The sequence below is a fragment of the Poecilia mexicana genome, unplaced genomic scaffold (genome assembly GCF_051168715.1).
Source record: "Poecilia mexicana isolate PSO_F unplaced genomic scaffold, ASM5116871v1 scaffold_8, whole genome shotgun sequence".
Classification (NCBI taxonomy): domain Eukaryota; kingdom Metazoa; phylum Chordata; class Actinopteri; order Cyprinodontiformes; family Poeciliidae; genus Poecilia; species Poecilia mexicana.
The window spans coordinates 13575549-13595256 of NW_028263377.1; the positions used below are offsets into that span (position 1 = coordinate 13575549).

The following is a 19708-nucleotide window of genomic DNA, read 5'->3' on the forward strand; positions in this document are numbered from 1 at the left end:
TGTCACTCAATGAAGTTACATAAGTCAGACATGTCTAACTGTGTAGGATGTACAAATCTTGTTGAAATGTGAAAAAGAGCATAATGGGAAGGAATTTCATGTATATCAGCAAATAGTATGGCTTATTTCTTTCTACTTCTAAACTGAAAATTTATGCAAATACATAATTTGTACATTTTTTCCAAATCATTTCAATTGAATTTGAGTAAAACATTAATTTCTGATTATGTGTCAAGGTTTATGTAAACATGCCAATAAATTATCAATGCACAATTAAGTAATTGAATGGATGAATCATGAATTAAATAATGAGTATGTTATCCATGGACAAAGTTATAATGCCTACAGATAAATGCTAAAAACAATTATATGAAATTTAAAGGTTTAGACACTTAATAAGAAACTGAATCAAGGATATATATATATTTATTCATTTACTTTGTGTGTCTTGTTTTATTTAACTGATTTCTGTCATTGTTTTGATGTTTATGCCACTTCCTCTCTACATTAGAGGTCGCTGTGAATATTCTTCATCCATCAAATGAGACTCAGAACGCCATCTTTGTTGTTGGTGAAATACGTCAGAAGATGACGGACTGTTTTTCTTGTCTCTGATTGGCCGAAGTCTGTCTCGTGAAAGGTCACGTAAATTTGGCGCTTTTCGTTCACCAGCAGTCTGGCGCGTTTTTGAAGCGGCTGAAAAATGTCTAGAAAACTGCGCCAATTTGCCGCAGCTCCTGAATTATTAAAGTGAAGACCTTCGTGCTTCCTTCAGATACCCGAGTCTGAACTGGAAAATGCTCGGAGGACTTTCAGGAGCTGCGCAGAGACGGGCTGAAGTGAGACTTAGTTAGCTTGTTGTTTTACAGTGAAACCTGCTGACAACAAACACTCGTCTGCTTCGAACTATGAATGATACGGTTGCTTTTTTATTTACACACAAAGTAGCAAATAAGAAAACAGTCCCTGACGTTGCAGCAAGCTACGGGTATAACATATTGGTGAGTTTTCTTTAGCTCTCTGTTGTTGTATCAATCCGCCAGTTATTTTAAACCAAACTAGATGCGTTTCTGGCCGCCAAATAACGGGTGTAAATAAACACTAACACTGTCATTTACATTCACATTGCATTATATAACAGCTCTCTGAGTCTTGATACATTTTAAGTGGACTTTGTTCATAAAATAGTCTTCAAACATTTAAATAAGATTGAAAGGATGTATTAGTATTTAGGAGTGCTGTTGTCAAAATAGATCGTGTACTGGTCAAAAAGTATCTATTGTTTACCAGATAAATTACTGTCCTTTTAGATCTATTTATTAAAAACTGCATATAAATCCATAAATAATACTCGTTATGTTTACAAATCTAAACATTTCTTTCAGGTCTCCTGAAATTATGGCTGGTGTTGTGGCTATGGCTTCTGTCATTGAGGACTTTGACACTCAGGTAGAAATCACAATACAATTTATACAGCTGTCATTATTGGAAATAGTGTTATCTTAATCATTACAATTGCTTTGTTTTACAGTGCTTATGCAGAAAATAGCTTTATTTGTTTTTATATGTCCAGTCCACAGTTTTCTTTGTAATGATTGTTATGCTTCCAGCTGATCAATGCTTGGCGAAACATAAACGCAAAAGATCCTTTGTAATTGAAAAAAATAGTGTCAAACTGGTTTTAATGAAACTGTAATGCCATGTGTATAGAGGCCAGTGTTAATTTTGACAATATGTTTAACGTAGTTTTAAATTTTAGTCGTTATAGTCAGTCATTTTAGTCAAGTTTATTTGTACCACACATTTCAGAGGCAGAGCAGTTCAAAGTGCTTCATTGTGCTGAAATGTTACATTAAACATTAGTTTTAGTCATGTTTTATTTCCCAGAATTTCTCTAAATATCCTGACTAGACTTACGGTAAGTTTATTCAACTAAGATGTTAAGATATAGAGAAAGTTTTTATAGATTTCCTTAAATAACATCTGTACCCCATGATGAGACATTTATCCACTGATAAAAGAAAACTTAATTCAATCTCTTTTCTATGTACCTTGGAATACTTATTTTTGTTGTTTCAAGCACCTTTATAATTCCCTTTTTATGCTCACAAATGCAAAACTGTATTATTTAGATGTCCAGAAATCATCCCATTTGTGTTTTCTCTCTTAACAGCCTTGCAAGAAATCTCGCAAAGATGTCAAGCAGATCACAAACTATTTCTCGCCTGTTCCCAAACCTGTGGAGAAACCCTTCTCTCCTCCTCGCTCCAGTAACATCATGGACTACTTTAGTCGAAAGACTCCTTCCTCTAAAGAAAAGACAAGTCCACGACAAGACCTCAAAGAAAACAGCCAAAAACCTCAGCCTGAAGAGAAACGCACCAACGCAGAAGTGGGAAGAAAGTCGTCTGAGAAACGGGGCAGAAAGACCAGCAGAGCTGTGAGGAAACTTGTGCCGACCGAAGATGTAGGTGCCTCCGATGACTGCCTGATTGTTGAAGAAACACAGGAAAGCAAAGACTCAGATGCAGCTGTCAGCCATGGGACCCTTGGAAGCGACACGGCAGCTTTGTTGTTAAAGCTCAGTGCAGAGACATGTGAATCAGAAATCTGCAAAACAATCAGTGACGAGAAAACTGAAAGAGATTCCCCTCAACAGAGAGCTCGCAAAAGTGAAAATACTGATGATGTAGAAGCAAAGCGGAACACTACAGCATTATCTCCAAGACTTGAAGTAAAACAGGTAAAAAAGGCAGCAAGAAAACCTACGAAGAGGCAGCAAAAAGAGTCAAAGCATCCAGAGCCAGAGGAGAAGCAAGCGGATAAATCACTTTGTGATGTCAGTATGAATGTCAGCGTGGGTGAAACCTCTGAGCTGAACAGCAGTACTGTTACCATCTCCTTTGAGGATTTTGTGCGGAGTCAGTGTCAAAGCAAAGACGTAATAGAAGACCCAGGTGAAGAAGATGATAGTAAAAACAAAGAAAAAGCAGAGGAATTAAACTGTGAGCAACTGGATGTCCCCAAGACAGAGGAAAGTGTCGGCCCGGTCCAAGTCTCACCCCGAACTCTCACCATTCAGGCCGAGGTGCATGCTGTTTCACCCAAACAGGAAAACGTCAAAGCTGTGGGAAAGTTTGCTTCAATCTTCACCAGGAGAAAAGGAGCTGGTATCTCCGCAGAGCCTGCTGCTTCTCCTCCAGCAGACGATGGACGCCACCTTCCTTCTCCTTCTTCAGCCAGCAAACGAAGGTCCAACGTTGTTCTTCAGGAGGAGGATTTGGAGCTGGCTGTGATTGAGAGCGAATCAACTCCAAAGTGCAGTGAAGCCGAGAAGAAGCAGTTCATGGCTGCCTTCAAGCAGCCCAGTCTGGATGGCTCCAAGACTAAACCGGTTAAAAACCAAAGCAAACAGAAGCAAGCCGAGGAGAAGACCGTGGAGGCTGCTGAGGATGGAGATGTGTCAGTTCCTTCTGCAGAGCAAGGCCCTCAGGAGAGCAAAGCATCCAAAAAGAAAAGTGGGAAAAAGGGAAGAAATAAAGCTAATGATAAGCAGGAGGCGACCCACACATCACCTGCTGTAAAAGAAACCGAGGTTATAGCTGCAGAAGCAGAAGATGACAAAGACGTACCTCCCATCACCTCAACTCCTACAGTCCCAGCTCTGAGGAGGTCCAGACGAGAGACTGTGATTAAAAAATCGCCTGAAAAAACCCCAACAAGTCCTGTGAGGAAAACCAGGAGACAGAACGAGTCCAAAGAGACTTTAAATGCTGCTTCACCTCAGATCAGCCCTGTGAAGATGTCCACACCGAAGACACGTAGGTCCAGACACGGTGTCTTTGTAGCACAGATGGTTTGTCCACCAGATGCAAAGGAAAGTCCCATCAGGTAACACTTCATTTAATTCTGTATTTCAGTGTATGTGTCTAAAGCAGCTGAAATGTTTTCTTTTTTATTTAAAGGATTAGACTAAGTAGAATTCATAAAACGGTTCCAGCATCTAAGACTGAAAGTGGAAACGACATAAGCACTTCTTCAAATAATAAAGTAAGTGATAATAAAGTAAGTGACTCAGAAATCAAATACATTTAACTGTTTTTGTGATTTATAATTCCTGAACTGTGATTTCCTTTTAAGATGCTAAATGAGTCCAAAAAAAGACAGCAAGCAAAGAAACTGGTGGAGAAAGCCAAAATGATTCAGCAAAGCAAGAAAACGACAGAGAAGGAAATGTTGAGGCGATCGTCTCGAACAAAAACCTCCGTCAAGAAGAGCTACTATGAAGATGAGGTAAAGTTTTATGGCTAATATTACAAACTCTACTTTATCAGTATTTATTAGGGATTATTTACAAACTAAATTTTTAAAAATGTAATATAAAGTACTGTTGAGAGATTGTACTTGTTTGTGGATTTTAAGACTTCATTGGTTTGTTTTTTTAGGATTCTGTTCTCTGCATCGAAGACTTGACTGATACTTCCCAGAGTGCACCAGAAAAGACTAAAACCCAGAAGGCCTTGCGCAGCCTGAATGAAGTTCTTGGCAAAGCTGCACCGTCCAGCAAAGCTACAGGTTGTTATTATTATTTTTTTTTTACTTTTTGTTGTTAACTTTTTACCAGTGTTTTTAGTAATCTTGTGTGTTTTTCTCTACGTCAGGCTCCAAAGTCGCCTCGTTTGGCCAAGACAAGTCGGCCCGGAAAGCGTCTGCAGTGATTTCCATCTTTGATGACAGCAGTGGTGAAGGATCTGACAACTCTCAGGACGACGAGCAGTTCAGGGCGCGCAGGGAGTTCTTAAAGAGCGGCCTGCCTGAGTCTTTTAGGAAACAGATAGCAAAGACTGCTGCCTTCAAGGAGGCCTACTCTGCCTCCTCTTCCTCCTTTCAGCCGGTCTCACACACAACACAACCACCTAGTGGTAAGATTCTCAGAAACAGCTGTTTACAGTGTCTTAATATAACTGTGGAATATTGAACTGAGCCTGTTTTTCTGTGTAATGACAGATTGTTCTCTCTGGAGTCTGCCATGGCCTGAATCCTCATTATTGGGTCATTTAAAGGACATTTGGAGCCACAAACCAAACCCACCAATATCTATCAGTGGATCTCTGTGTGTAAAGACAGAACCAGCCTGTAGAAAGGCTAATGAAAAGGTAGAATATAATTATTATTGATCTCATTCTTATTATGATCATATCTAAGTTTCCTTTAGTTTTTTTTTTTTTAAATCATGGGTAGTTTTGAATTAACAGCATCATTTACTTTTAGGTGTCAGTGTGGAGACCTGAAATCTCTGAAAGTGATCGTCAGCTTCTGATGACGGAGCTCTGCTCCAAAAACCCTCACTTTCCGGCGCAGACGGTTTTCACTCGCCTCCTAAAACGACGAGCCGACCATCAGCAGCATCTAACGGCTTCAGGTCGGTCTTTACAATAGCTACTACATGCCTTTTTGATACTAAACACAAAACAAGTTTAATTTTGTTTGTAGAAAAAGTAATTTTTCAAAATCTGTTGCAATTTTGATGAACTAGTTTGTGTCATTTTATCCTTCTGTTTGTTAAAAGTAAAGAAAAATGTTGAAACAGTAAAAAACTGATATAAAATACAATAAAACCGAAGGTGTAAATATTTTTAAAGAATCCAAATGTTGTTTTTTTTGTACCTTAAAAAAAATCTTACAGATCAAAAAAAATAATAATTATGCTCTATTGTTGGTTGGTTAAAGTCACATTTCACTCTATTAAAAAAACAACAACTCTAGACTTAAAGAAAAAGGCGCTATTTTGGGCAGAAATGTGATTTCCTTCAATAGTGAGTGGCTTATGTCACTTAACCACAGTGTGGTTGCTCTGTCAGGAGCTATTATAGAAAAGACTATAATAGCCCTTTGTTTATATTTTACTCTTCAGCGTAACAGATTCATGCATTATTGTCTCAGAGAAAGATCGTCCCTGATTTAGTTCAACACCTTCTCAGGAAACGTTTTTCTCTATTGAGAAAATAAACTTTTCTTGCACTGATTGGAAACTAGTATAAACAGAGCCTCCCCTAGGGATCGAGCCTCACGCTTGATCAAGCTAACTCACTGTGTTGATCTCCAAAAATATCCAGTTTTCACTTCAACATTATTATTCTGTTTCAGTATTTTCAGTGTTTAGGCTAGCTTAAAATTGTCCTACATGTTTTAAATTTATTTTCAAATTGGTCACCTATGAGGATATTGGTCTATGGTCTTTAACTTACTTTCTTATTATGTGAAATTATTAGAGCCAGAAGCTGTGACCATCGAAGACTCCTGTGTTTTGGTGCACGATGAAGCTGTTGGAGGGAAGAGGAAGAGGAAAGAGGATGAGAGGGAGAATAATGTGAAGGTGGCTAAGAAGCAGAAGTCCAAGCATTCAGAGGAAAACGTCTCTCCAGCTGAGCAGGAACCTCCTAGAAGGGGAGGCCGAACCAGACGAAGTCAGAGATCCAGAATGAAGGAGGAAGAGGACGAGACGAAGGAGAAAAGTAATCCTAAACTGAACTCGGCTCCCAGCACCTCTGAAGACGATTCTGTTGTTGTAGTGGACGACTCAACTTTGGAAGCAGACATTAAAAGAAAAGGTGCTTTCCACTATAATCTATCATGTTTGTCAATCATATTATTATAAGAAAAGAAAAACAGTGTATTTAAAAACCTTCCATTGGTTGTACGTTGTCTGTGAAGCATCAGGACGTCGGTCCTTCAGGACTGATGTTGAGCTTTAATGGTTTATCCATTGAAACTGACTGTAGTTTTTCCTTAGAATCAGTGAAGGAGGAATTACTGTGGACTGATAAATATCAGCCCCAACTCTCTGCTGACATCATAGACAACACACCTGCAGTGAAGAGGCTTTACAGGTGAGGAATTCAACCAGCAGCTCCTGGATTTGTATTTTACTCTCACAGTTATGAGTCAAACTGTGTTTCACAAAATTATTTATAGCATTAAACTTGGTTCCTTGAAAGTTGAACCACTTGGTTGCTTCTCTTATTATTTCCCTCCTTGCCCAGCATGTTTTTAATTTTTCTTTTTGTTTAAGTTGGATTAAAGAATGTATCTGTGATACATTATTAGTTTTCATGATGTAGTTTCTTAGCCAATGTTTTCTATCGATCTTCTCATGCCTTCACAGAACATCTGATTTCATGTTGAGATTATTTTCACACTAATGGTGACTATTTATTAATTAATTATGTGACTGCTGAAGGCAGTCGGTTGCACTTGATTTTATTTAAGGGTTTTACAGTAAAAGTGGCTGAATACCTTTGCATGTGACGCATTGAAAATTACTTTTTGCATCTAATGCAGTTATTCTGTTGGTGTACAGCATAAAAGCCCAATAATATACATTGTAGTTGTAATGCAACACAATATAGAAATACTTCTGTATAGTATGTAATGCAGGTTTTTTGATAATATTTGTTCTTTCTTTCACTAGTTGGCTTCAAGATTGGAAACTTCGTGCCGACAGAGATGAGAGAAAAAATCAGAAGGCTAAGAAACAAGAAGAGGGCAGCTATGGTGAGAGGTTTTGTTTCCACTAATGACTTCCTCTGTTTGCAGCACGTTTATTTTTAATGCATGATATTTTTTGTGTGGTCAGATTCAGAATGGGACTGTGGAGGTGAGGACTGCCAGGATGCAGAGGACACTCTGTGTAACACGGTGCTCATCACTGGACCCACCGGAGTTGGAAAAACTGCTGCGGTTTACGCTTGCGCCCAAGAGCTGGGCTTCAAGGTAGACACTCATGACAGATAAAGAACAGAAACAGCAAATATGCCAAACGGCACTTCCTCATTTCTTAATTTATCCTCTTAAGGTGTTTGAAGTGAACGCTTCGTCTCAGCGAAGCAGCCGTCTTATTCTGTCCCAGCTGAAGGAGGCGACTCAGTCCCACCAGGTGGACAATCAGGGGGTCAGTTCCCACAAACCCGCCTACTTCAACAGCTACGGACTGAGCAGCAGCACCGGCTCCGTCAGGCCTGGATCTTCTCCGAGTATGAATAATATTACAAACTAATAACACTCGATCTCATTTTTGTGCAGTAAAAAAAATGTGGTCTTTATTTTTTAGGGAAGGTTAGCTCTCCTCGCAAGGTGGTTTCATCTCCCAGGAAAAATCCTCAGTCGCCAAGAGGAGCTAAAAAAGGAGGCCTGGCTCCAACTTCTTTAGCCAAGTTCTTTAAAGTGCAGCAACCAGCCAACAAAGAGCCACAAAAACCTGAGCAGACCGGTAATGGCTGTGAATTTTTCACGTTTTTAAATGAATCTATGTTGTTTTGTCACATTATAACCACAAACTTTACTGACATATTTTTATAGCACCTTCCAAGAAAGCCATAAAAGCCAACGAGAGTAGTAACGACAAAAACAAATCTCCAGCAACCAGCAGCCCTAAACAGAAGAGCAGCGAGGAACAGAGCAAGAAGACGGCCACATCTCTCATCCTGTTTGAAGAAGTCGATGTTATTTTTGATGATGACTCAGGATTTCTCGCTGCTATCAAGACGTTCATGAGCACTACCAAGAGGCCAGTCATCCTCACCACCAGCGGTTAGTATGAGTAACCTGTTAATGTCTTGCAGCTTGATGTGTTGATAACAACTATCTCTGCTCAATCTTTCCTGTTTTTCAGATCCAGCTTTCAGCGCGATGTTTGACGGAAGCTTTGAAGAGATTCATTTTAAAAAGCCTTCAGTGGTAAGAGCTTAGAGTCACATTTACCTTATCTACATGAATGAGCAGAGCTTGAATTGAACTGTTCTGGTTCTGCTCTGCAGGTGAATGTGAGCAGCTACCTGCAGCTCCTCTGTTTAGCTGAGGACATTAGGACTCATCCGTCAGACATCAGCTCTCTGCTCAAACTCAACGGCTGCGACGTCAGGCAGAGCTTACTGCAGCTTCAGTTCTGGGCTCGGAGCGCAGCAGGGCGTCCGTCAACAAAGCCACTGGCTCAAACTGGCCGAGATGGTAAAGATAAAAGATAAAACCAAAGCTGTAAATCTATAAGTTTGTGTTCAGTTTAATGTTATTAAATTTGTCTGAATATGTTTTCCTCTCTTTGCACAGAAATCGAACTGAAACCAGAAGCAGCTGATAAATCTGTGGCCGTCACATCCAGCCTCCCGCGCTGTGACGCCGGCTGCACCGAGAGCAAGCTGGGCCTGCTGAATATTGAGCCTGACGGAGACATCTGGGAGCTGCTCAGGGTAAATGTGGCATGAACCGCTGAAGAAGCAGCCCTGCACAATGAATACAAACACTAAAACCACTAACACAAAGAGAAAGGACAAATACACCTAAAATTAATATAAAAATCAGCAAGATATAACAATAGGTTTCCATATTTTTAAAGCCATTGTTCAGTTTTAGATGCAAAAATGCACAAGTTAGTCAGTTTTTTTAAATTAAATTCAAAAATACTTTATTAATCCCACTGAAAAATTAATTTGTTATTTGTGCCAAACTATTTCAGATCTCAGTTTATTTAAATGGAAAAAGAAGGTTGCTTTATATCTTACGGTTTGCAATAAAATTCAGATCATTTGTGGTAATTTTTATGTAATGCTGATTCACAACCAATGTTTTCTTAAAGCACTTTGCAAAACATGAAAACATTTAATTTATGTCCAGAAATACATTGTTAATTCAATCCAATCAAAGTCAACTAGTTGCGATCTAACTCGCTCCTGGTTCTCAAACAGTGCAGTCAAGTTCAGTTCGTTATTTAAAATGTTTTCTAAGGAAACCTGGCGGATTGCATCAACTCACTGACTGCAGCAGTCATTCCTGCTGCACCAGCATGTAGAAACAGTGAACAGTCGATTGCACTGAGTCATTAACTTTGCAGCAATCCCTCATGCTGAGCGCTCACAGTGACAGCAGAGAGGAAAACTCCCCTGAAACCTGCAGCAGATCCTGGCTCAGTGTGAGCAGACCTCTCGTGATCTGCAAGGGCTTTTAGAGCTCTTCTGATGTGGTTGGTCTTAAAATTATTTTGACCAACTACCACAGTTCATAACTTAACAATTAAGTAGTTTGATTGACCACTAATTTAAGCTGGGAATCCAAAATGTCATCAAACTATATTGACCTACTCTTTTTATTTCAATCTGATCAACAACAGTAAAATTACTGACTTTGCATCTGAATTGTATTTACATCCCAGTGTAATTGAATGTAATGGACAATTAATAACAAGTTTCTAGACTCTTAAAAAAGTAGAAATTAAGCTAAATGGAGATTTTCATCCCCACCAAATAAATTGATTCAAACTAAAGTTTGCATTTTTCTAAATTTCTGTTTACTATTCTACTTCATTAAAAAGTTAGTTTATTGTGTTGCTTGTTGCACATCCTCATGCAGGGTGGTGTGTAATACAGTAGAAACTTCATTTAGGTCAAGATAATATTAATTTGTGTTGCTAAACTTGGGTGTTTTGTTCCAACAGAGCCAGAGTTTGATGAAGGCGACGGTTTGCTTGGAGCTTCTTGCAGACGGCCGGCGGCGAGGAGTTGATCTGCTCTATTCCAACATGGAGAAACTCTTACCTCTACCTCTGACACAGCTATCTACCTCTAAGCTCTATACACCTAAGCACTGTCTTCCTGAATCACAAGACCTTCGACCTGTGAGTCCAAAACAGCAGCTGTCATCTTCGTCCCTGCCGTCGGACACGCTGCCTCCCGGTGTTGGCTTATTGCACGCTGCAGAGTCAGCTGATTTGTCAGACAGCTGCAGCCCAGTTAAAGTGTCCAGCAGAATGAAGAAGAATAAAAAACGACACCACCTGCCCACCAGGGACGCGTTGAACTCTGATTCAGACTCAGAAGATGGATTTCCGTCTCTCTCCAAGAGGCAGGATGATCCTCACACAGAAAAAGTCAAAGAGAGAGTTGTTTCTGAAAGGGTGAGACGGAAGCCGCTGACTGCAGAGGAGAAAATAAAAACTGTTCCAGTCTCTCAGTGTCTTCAGTCCATAGCCGACTTCTGGGACAACATGTCCTATGTGGATTCATGCCTTCGTTTTCATCCTGATGGGCTGAACAGTTACAGAAGATCATCGTTTAGTGCCGTCATTAAAGATGGGATGACCGATGAGTCAAGAGTTGAAAACGGGAGAGAAAGCTGGACCGCTGGAAGTTGTGTTGTAGAGATCCAGGCTGCTGTAGAGGCTTTGAGTTTCCACAAGTGTCAGGCTTCAGTAGCCAAGGCCTGGGATAAAGTGCAGCAGCTAGAGGGAGAACTGAGGAAAGAGGCTGCAGAGGAGCTCACCCTTCCTGTTGCTTCACATCGAGAAGATTACAGCTTCACCCAGGACGGACTCAGCCGTCCAGAGTAAGTCTCTACACCATGTTGGCCTCTCTGAAACCCAACAAACACAAATTAAGTTTATGCTACTAAAAAGCAGTATCCTGTTTTCCAGGTTAGTGCTGCAGAGAACGGAAATGATGGAAAATCTGTTCGATAAAGTCTTTTGGACTCTTGGCAACAGACAAGCAGCTGCTCTGGATTATTTGCCCGCCATGCGCACCATCTGCAGATCAGAGCAGCTGAAGGAGCAAGGAAAAGTTAAGAGAAGGTAGGTGTGGACAGGAAGTGTAGATAAGAGGAAAAGAAAGAGTCTGTTTATATAAAATAACCTTTTGCATCCGTCTCGTGTCTTCTCTCCAGGTTTCTTCACTATCTTGATGCAATCCACTTGGGTCTTGAGAAAAGCACTCAACAGGTTCTTGCTGAAGACTTCCCCTAATCCACTCAGATTGTTTCATGTGTCACAAATACATAGATTTAAGAACCTCAATCTCTGGTTCTCAGAAGGTAGAAATAACATGAGTTGTGGTGTCTGGGGCTGCAGAGGGCTGCAGCAACATGTTGGTGGCTTCATTTCTGACTGACCTCAAATATTGGTGGCTCTTGTGTGCACAAATATGATTGTTTGCACTTATTTTACCAACATTTAAATCTTTTAATGCATAAAAACCCTGAAATTTAGAGCACACAACTAAATAACCTCAGATTTTACATCTTTTGGTGCTTTGAAAGCTTTATATGAATTTCAGCTGGAATCTGGGGGTTTTGTACAGTAGTTTTTTTTTTCTTAGTGCTTTGGATTTTGAAAACTTTTAACAAATACTCAGTTAAACATGTTGAGCTTTTTTACGATTGTAAGAAATAAAACTGTAAAGCACAATCTGCTTCTATATTTGTAAAGGCTGTGTACAAATTACCACTTACAATCTTGTTTCCTGCAGTTTATTATAGATGAGCAGCTTTTGACAGGAAGCTTTGACTGTCACATACATCATTGATTTTTTTTTAGTGATTTTTTTTTTTGCCTTAAATATGTATAAAAGTTTCCAGTTGGTTTATGTTGTGAATGAATAAAGGCTTAACCCAACTAAAAGAAATGCATGGTGTCTCTGCATGTGCAAAGGCTGTGAAAGATAACTCAGCCTTTGAATTTTTCAATTTTTTTCTTTATAGACACAATGTTATATGCCATATTTGAAGAGATGTATGATTTTAACATTTGTTACAAATATGAATATAAAGAGTGCACTTGTGTTCATCTTCTGAGTTGCTAGTTTGTAGAATCACCTTTAATTGCAGTTTTGCACAAATCAAGTCAGATTTTTGCCTGTATTATTTTGCAAACTTGGTCTGACTCTATGATGAATTTGTGAGCATAAAGTTTCTCTCTACAGATTCTCATTTATATATAACTCTACAACCTTGGCAGAACAATTGAATTTCTGGAGAACAGTTTAATTATGGGTATTAGAGTAATTAAACTCTGATTACTCTGGACAGGAAAAACATGCACACCACACCTTTTAGATACTTGTGAAATAACATAAAATCCAAACCCCTTCGTGAGGAAAATATGAAAAAGTTAAAGGAAATGTTTTTACAAGGCACTGTAAGATTGGAGATTGAAAGACAAGTTAACATTTTATTACATAACGCAAAGTGGGGCTGTCATGTGGCTGACGTTAGGACAATTAGAGGCGGGTTATAACAAAGGGACAACCTCCAGCTACAAATCCACCAATTGTTTCCAACTGACAGAACAACAACTGGACGCGCTCCAGAGGAGGTGTGTGAATTCGCGCTTCGGATCGTGTCGAAACGTCCAACGAGCGTCTGCAAGTTCCACTTTCATGTGGATGTTGTTTCAGCCGCAGCTCTCCGCGTCTTAAGCTATGAGACCAACATGAGCGATACGGACCGCGGGACTGAGCGCCGAAAAAGGGGAGACAAAAGCTTGGTGCCGAAATGACAAACGAGCGAAACAAAAAGATTTTACTGGAACTGGTGAAGCAGCCGGAGAACAGCCGCTGCGCTGACTGCGGTGCGCCGGGTGTGTACAGTAACACTTTCCTCCCGCCTCAGTTATTGCTGTTGGATTTAAACTCAATTTACTGTATCTGGAAACAAATATGTTAAAATATAGTCCGGGTTTGCTCTATCAGTGATACTTTTCGAATGGAGTTAATGCGTTTAACTACTTTTATTATAACAGCTGAACAAACTCAGCTCAATACAGTGGAAATTAAATATTTTATGGTCTAATAAGTTAGAATATTATTGTTTTTGGTCCTTGATTTTCCAGTAATGATACATAAATCAAGTTATTAAATTTTCATTTTAAAACACAAAATTGTTAGCTGAAATTTGAGCTATTTTCATTCTTTGGTGTCAAAGAGAGTCTCTTATCTTTTCATTTAAAAAAAAAGTAGATAAACACAACAGTTTGGTGAGTTTGGATGAGGGATGATAACTGTAAGCATCATGTGGAATATACTCCACTCTACCATATATGGAAAGTGACGTCACATAGTGAATCATAATTTGCTAGCCAAGATGAAATGTAAAACATGTCAGAATGTGAAAAAACTGGTTATTAAAAACATATAATTAGTTTAATTGGAGCAAGGTGGTTGCTAAGTTTGTTGTGGCAACAAGAAAATGTTGATGTTAGTTTGACTGGAGAGGTAAAAAAAAAATAAAATAAAAAATTGGGCTGCTTCATAGTAAATTGGATTTTCGGATTATTCAGATAAAAAACAGCAAGAAATCTACCTGCAGTCAGAATTTTGGCTGTGAAGGTCAAAGGTCACCCTGCAACCCCTTGTTCATCCATTATTGATGCTGTTCATATAAAACTGTGAAAGGTGAAGGTATAAACTGTTTATAAGCAATTATTGCACCTCAGCTCATTAGTACATACAGTGTTGTTGTACACCTTCTATTTGTGTACATGTTCATCAGTGTTGGAACTAGAACACACTCAATTTAGGGTTGTGACATTGTGACATAATTCTCAGGTCGGATCTCTGACCTCTGAAACACTGAAGCGTTTCTCATTTACTTGAGAATCTCGGAGGAGACGCAAGTTTAATTCTGGCACAACCAACCTTAGAATAAGGCAGTCTCTAGAATCTTATAAATTGCAATGTGAATGAAAGGTTTTCCAAGCAGATATACTCAGCAAAGTATGAAAGCTTTCTTTCTAACATTCATCCACCTATCTCGTGTGATTCCCTAAACACCCTCATAATCTGCTTATACCTTGGGCTGGCCCTGGTTTTGACATAAACAAAATCTTCTTCTGCTCCTCCCAGAGCCAGACTGGGCGTCCTATAAGATCGGTGTGTTTGTATGTCTGAACTGCTCTGGGATCCACCGCAGCCTGTCCAGTCGGGTCAAATCCATCCGGCTGGACTTCTGGGAGGATGACCTGGTTGAGGTATGAGCTTCCTTTCTCCACAGATCCATTTTTTCTCCATATATTTCTAAAGAAACACTGATTCTTTGTAACTTTCATCTTAAAGTTCATGAAATCCACCGGGAATGCGAATGCCCGAGCTGTGTATGAGAAAGCCGTTCCACCGTACTACTACCGGCCTCTGGAAAACGACTGCAAGTAAGTGCTCATACAGTTCAGCCGGGCTCTTTTTCCGATGTCCCAACTGTGGAATATTTGGTAGTGTATGATGGACAACAGACTGCTGACACGGCGCAACCACAGAAAATAGAGAGAAGTGGAACTGCAGGCTGTAGAAGTGAAATGTGCATGAAAGCCTGCTGCTGGGTCGCAGCTGAAAGGCGCAGGTTTTTGTGGTTTTACTACAGAAAAATATGTGAGACTGTTTCCACTTTTTGAACTGCAGCGTCCTGAGGGATCAATGGATCCGGGCCAAATATCAGAGGATGGAGTTCAACGGGGTAACCAAGTATCCACCGCTGGCGTATACAACAGGTCAGAAATTGATTCCCTATGGGCACGAATGAGAACATGAAGCCTACTATTGTTATCCTGCTTGAGCAAAAGTTATGCTGGTAATGTGCTTCCTCATACCAAACTGTGTTAGGAAAAGAACAGTTTTATTGTAGATAACAAACAGTGGGGTATTGATTAGTTACTCATTGGCGAAACAATGAATTTGTTCTCCCGAGAACAATCTGTGTACCTTTTCTTTCTCGTGTCAAACAGGCTTCCATGAAGGAATTCTGTGGAAGAAAGGGAAAGAGAACATGCAGTTTCAGAAGAGGAAGTTTGTGCTGTCGGAACGGGAATTCACCTTGTCGTACTACAACAAGGAAGATGTGAGTTTCCAGCTGCTCGGGTGCAAACACAAAAAAACAATAGATTTTTTTTTCTAACAAGCTTAATACAATACCTCTTAAAAATATTCATATCCTTGAAATGGTTTAGATATTCACCGCAAGTCTCAATGTATTTTCAGGGGGGGACTTCTCTTCAAAGATAAACACAAAGTGTTGGATAACTGTGACTTGAAAGGAGAATGATTTCTGGGTTTTACAAACAAATGGGGTCGTGAAGATCGAGGAACTCAGTAAACGGGTCAGAAATAAAAATGTAGGGAGGTTTAAAGCTGAGTTAGATAATAAAACAATATCCCATGTTTTGAAAATCTCACAGAGATTGAAAAAGCTACCAAGACATTGCCATCCACATGAACTGACTGGTCGTGTAAGGAGAGTATTTATCAGAGAATCAGCTTAGAGTTATGTAAGAGACACAGTGGACATGTTCTGGTCTGGTGAAAAAAATGCAGGTTTCTGGCCTACATGAAAAAATTCAATGTGTGGTAAAAAAAAAAAAAAAAAAATTGCCATGTTAAAACACGGTGGTGGCAGCATCGCACTGTGGGGATGCGTTCCTTCTCCATCGATAGAGATCTGATCAGAGTTGATGGATGGCGCTAAACAGAAAAAGCTACTACCCAAATCATTGAGATAGAGCTACAATTGACTGGTTTAGATCCATGTGTTAGAATGGCGCAGTCAAAGTAAAGACCGGAATGCAGTTAGCAATCTTTGGTAAGACTTGAAAATAATTGATATTGACATACACTCTCCATCCAATTTCACAGAGTTTTAGCTTTGCCCATTATTTATGCCCATTCTTTTGCTAAAAACAATGGGCATAAATGTCAGTCTCTACATGTGGGAATCTGATGGAGAATTGCAAATGTAACAGCAGCAAAGCATGACTCTACAAAATACTGGCAAACACTGAATGCAAAAACTTGTGCACATTTATGTTCATTTACGTATCTCCTACGTTGCTGAAGTACTTCAACATGCCTGTCATTTAGGAGTCCAAAGGCCCTAAAGCTGTAATCTCCATCAAGGATCTGAACGCCACCTTCCAGCCACAGAAGATCAGCCATCCTCACGGGCTGCAGATTACATACCAGGATGAAAATAAAACCAGGAACCTCTACGTCTACCACGAGAGCGCTGAGGTGAAGCTGCACGGTCAGATCTTTTGTGTTTATTGTTTTAAAACAGGGCTTTTTTTAGGTTTTACATACTGATCCTGGCTCCCTTTTGTGCTTCAGGAAATAGTTATCTGGTACAACTCCATCCGTGCTGCTCGCTATGCATACCTGAAGACCGCATACCCGACTGGAAGCGACGAGGACGTAAGACCTGACTCAGCCTGAATTGCTCACATTCCTGTCCGGCACTTTTTTTTTTTTTTAATCATTCCTTTCAAGTCTGCAACTCTTTTCTCATTCTTTGAGAGTAATTTGTCACGCGTTCACAAGCTTTACTGAGTATCTCGTATTTGATTTGAATAAAACGATCAAGTGAAAGAGTTTTAATTATCTTTTTGTGACAGCTTGTGCCAATGATAACAAGAAATTACCTAAAAGAGGGGTACATGGAAAAGACGGGGCCCTTGGTGAGTTATAAAGAGCATCACATTGTTATTTGTTGTGGTTAATTACTCCTTTTTTGCATAGCTTGGTCTTTTAGCAGTGGAGCATTTCATTTCCAGTCATCCGACAGCTATTTTTGATGTTATTTGCTCTGAGATGTACATTTGAATGTTTCTGTTCCTCTTTCACACATAAACACACACACGCACACACACTCATGCTAACACACCATAATAACTACACAGTAGGTAACTTTGTTAGGAAAATTTCTCCTAAGTGGAGCATGTTCATGGATTCTTTGGATTAAACATAATTTATGTTCAAACAGCAGAAGGAGTCTTTCAGAAAGCGCTGGTTTATTTTGGACTCACAAAACAGGAAGCTGCTCTACTTCAAAGACCAACTGGTACAGACCACACTTCTTCTAAGCTCTAATGCCAGCTTTAAAATAACTACTGCTCAAAATTATGATTCATTTGAATATCTTTCCATATCGCTGTTGCTAAAACAGGATGCAGAGGAGTTAGGGGTCATTTTCATCGGGACAGAGAGCAACGGCTACTCCGTGAGGGAGTGTGTCCCGAAGCACGCGCGGGGCAACAAGTGGAAGTGCGGCATCATGGTGGAGACGCCGGAGCGCCAGTTTGTGTTCATGTGCGAGCAGGAGAGGGAGCAGAAGCAGTGGCTGAACGCCCTGAGAAAGGTGCTGTCCAGGCCCATGTCACCACAAGATTACACTGGTAAGAGAAGGAGGCCAGGAGCGTGTCTGCAAAGCACAGAGCAGATCGTCCCAGAGTTAATGTTGCTGATTGGATCAGAAGAAGGGATGCAAAATTAGAACATAAAAACTGTTCTCAAAAAATATTCCTTAATCGTTTTCTAAGCAAAATTTGACAATTGCTGGTGTAATTTTGATCTAGTATGAGTTAGAGAAAATCCACAGTAAATTCAAATTGTACGCTAATTTCTTGTTTTACTGCAGCGTAATGTACTATTGAAGCAAATGCATCATGAAAAACATACTTCTTGCAGAATAAGAGTGTATGCAAATTTTTGACTAGAACTATACATGTGTTTAAAATTAAAAGATTTGAAAGGTAATGCTTTGTCACAGGTTTAATCTTAAACAGCCTGAAAGCTGAAATGGTTGTAAAATAACTAAGCTTTAAGGATTTCCTTTGCAATTTCTGCAATAGTTTTTAATTGACCTGTGCTAACTCCTGGTTGCACATTTTGTATTGTGCTGTTTTGAGCCCTGACTAATATCCTTTTCAGAACACACACCCTGTGGACCTGAGGTCAGGCTCCTTTCATCGGTGGTTTAAAATACAGAGGTTAAAAGGCTTTCAAACTGGTTTAGGCAAACTATGACTGAGAAAGGAAATTTATTAAAGAGCCAGGTTTTCTAGTATAATCAATTTGCTCAGTAGAGAAACAGTCAATAATAAAAGGACGACTGATCTTGTCTGGCACCAATTATGCTCAGTTCTGTAATTTCTCTGTCAGCTAGATTACAGCACATGCTACCCGAATTGCTGGTTTTATTGGTTGCCAATTCAATTGAGGAAAACAAACAAAGCCCAATTGTCTAATTTCATTTAGATCCTGTTTCCATGTATGTTGCTCTGAATATTCCTCCATGTAATTATGAACAATTTCACTCTGCAAAGTTGTAATGAATCTCTATTTTGTCCACAAAATATCATAGACATCGCTCTTCAGAAAAGGCTTATTTAGCCAACATCTAAAGTTTTGACCTCACTCGAGTATTTTCCTTTGTTTTTCCAGCCCAAGCCCATATAAGGCATAAGAAATGAACCATGAAGAATTGCAACAGCAGAGATGGTCATGAGAAGACTGCATCCATGACCTAAATGGCTGAACTTCTGTCACTGCACTGAATCAGACATGACACTGAAAAATAACTTCATGTTATAAGCTCACACTAGCATGATGCTCAGTCCTTGGTTTAAAAAAGCCACATCAATATAATCTGATATTTTTTGGTACTGTGTCACTGTTGCTCCACATCACCATGCTAACTCGACATTTTTTATTTCTAATTATTTGAAAAAGAATTCCACAAATATTTATTTTTTATTGGGCTAATAACATTAAATTAAATGTGTTGGAAATTTACTTATTGACAATTATGCTCAGAGAAATAAATGACTTTTTTTATATATGAGGTGTGTCTTGACTGCTGTTAAAAATGTGTATGAGAAAAAAGATTATTTGTGAAAAAATTATATTGTATATACTTGTGTTTATAAATACGTCTCTCTTTTTTAAACCCTTTTGTGTAAATGATATTTTTGATTCATGCTATACGGCTGTCAGCTTGTTGAGTGTGTTTAGGCGCCCCCCTGTGGTGAGTGCCTTACTACCACTGTAGAAATACGTAACTGCTGGATAATGTTGAAGTAACCCGCGTGCATTTCCGTATTTTGACGCCAGAGGGCAGCATAACCGCT

At 39.4% G+C, this 19708-nt stretch overlaps 2 protein-coding genes across 5 annotated transcripts; both read left to right on the top strand.

Moving 5' to 3' along the window:
• The first annotated feature begins 629 nt into the window (after nucleotides 1-629).
• On the top strand, nucleotides 630-12446 carry atad5a (ATPase family AAA domain containing 5a). The gene is made up of 22 exons (XM_015013645.2): nucleotides 630-1001; nucleotides 1386-1449; nucleotides 2174-3891; nucleotides 3966-4050; nucleotides 4141-4293; nucleotides 4446-4575; nucleotides 4662-4922; nucleotides 5008-5156; nucleotides 5272-5422; nucleotides 6273-6611; nucleotides 6794-6890; nucleotides 7472-7554; nucleotides 7637-7773; nucleotides 7856-8033; nucleotides 8111-8269; nucleotides 8359-8589; nucleotides 8672-8736; nucleotides 8817-9006; nucleotides 9106-9245; nucleotides 10487-11373; nucleotides 11462-11617; nucleotides 11710-12446. The coding sequence occupies exons 2-22, from the start codon at nucleotides 1399-1401 to the stop codon at nucleotides 11786-11788; spliced, it is 5439 nt and encodes a 1812-aa protein (XP_014869131.2). The 5' UTR covers nucleotides 630-1001; nucleotides 1386-1398; the 3' UTR covers nucleotides 11789-12446.
• Nucleotides 12447-13100: 654 nt separating this feature from the next.
• Nucleotides 13101-19417, top strand: adap2 (ArfGAP with dual PH domains 2). Of its 4 annotated transcripts, none has more exons than XM_088008296.1 (11): nucleotides 13101-13399; nucleotides 14664-14788; nucleotides 14874-14965; nucleotides 15213-15301; nucleotides 15536-15648; nucleotides 16665-16827; nucleotides 16911-16994; nucleotides 17195-17257; nucleotides 17566-17640; nucleotides 17746-17974; nucleotides 19023-19417. In XM_088008296.1, exons 1-11 carry the CDS (start codon nucleotides 13315-13317, stop codon nucleotides 19042-19044), a joined length of 1140 nt encoding a protein of 379 aa, XP_087864422.1. In that variant the 5' UTR covers nucleotides 13101-13314; the 3' UTR covers nucleotides 19045-19417. The 4 variants fall into 4 exon arrangements, with proteins under 4 accessions (XP_087864422.1, XP_087864421.1, XP_014869137.1 ...); XM_088008295.1 differs by having other exon boundaries at nucleotides 13102-13399; nucleotides 17563-17640; XM_015013651.2 differs by having other exon boundaries at nucleotides 13103-13399; nucleotides 16665-16814.
• Nucleotides 19418-19708: the final 291 nt, after the last annotated feature.

Coding starts and splice junctions, on each gene's coding strand:
- atad5a (XM_015013645.2), top strand. CDS start 1,399: ATGGCTGGTGTTGTGGCTATGGCTTCTGTCATTGAGGACTTTGACACT. Junction 3,892..3,965: donor GCAAAGGAAAGTCCCATCAG/GTAACACTTCAT, acceptor TTTTATTTAAAG/GATTAGACTAAGTAGAATTC. Junction 4,576..4,661: donor ACCGTCCAGCAAAGCTACAG/GTTGTTATTATT, acceptor TCTCTACGTCAG/GCTCCAAAGTCGCCTCGTTT.
- adap2 (XM_088008295.1), top strand. CDS start 13,315: ATGACAAACGAGCGAAACAAAAAGATTTTACTGGAACTGGTGAAGCAG. Junction 15,302..15,535: donor ACCGCTGGCGTATACAACAG/GTCAGAAATTGA, acceptor CGTGTCAAACAG/GCTTCCATGAAGGAATTCTG. Junction 17,975..19,022: donor GTCACCACAAGATTACACTG/GTAAGAGAAGGA, acceptor TTGTTTTTCCAG/CCCAAGCCCATATAAGGCAT.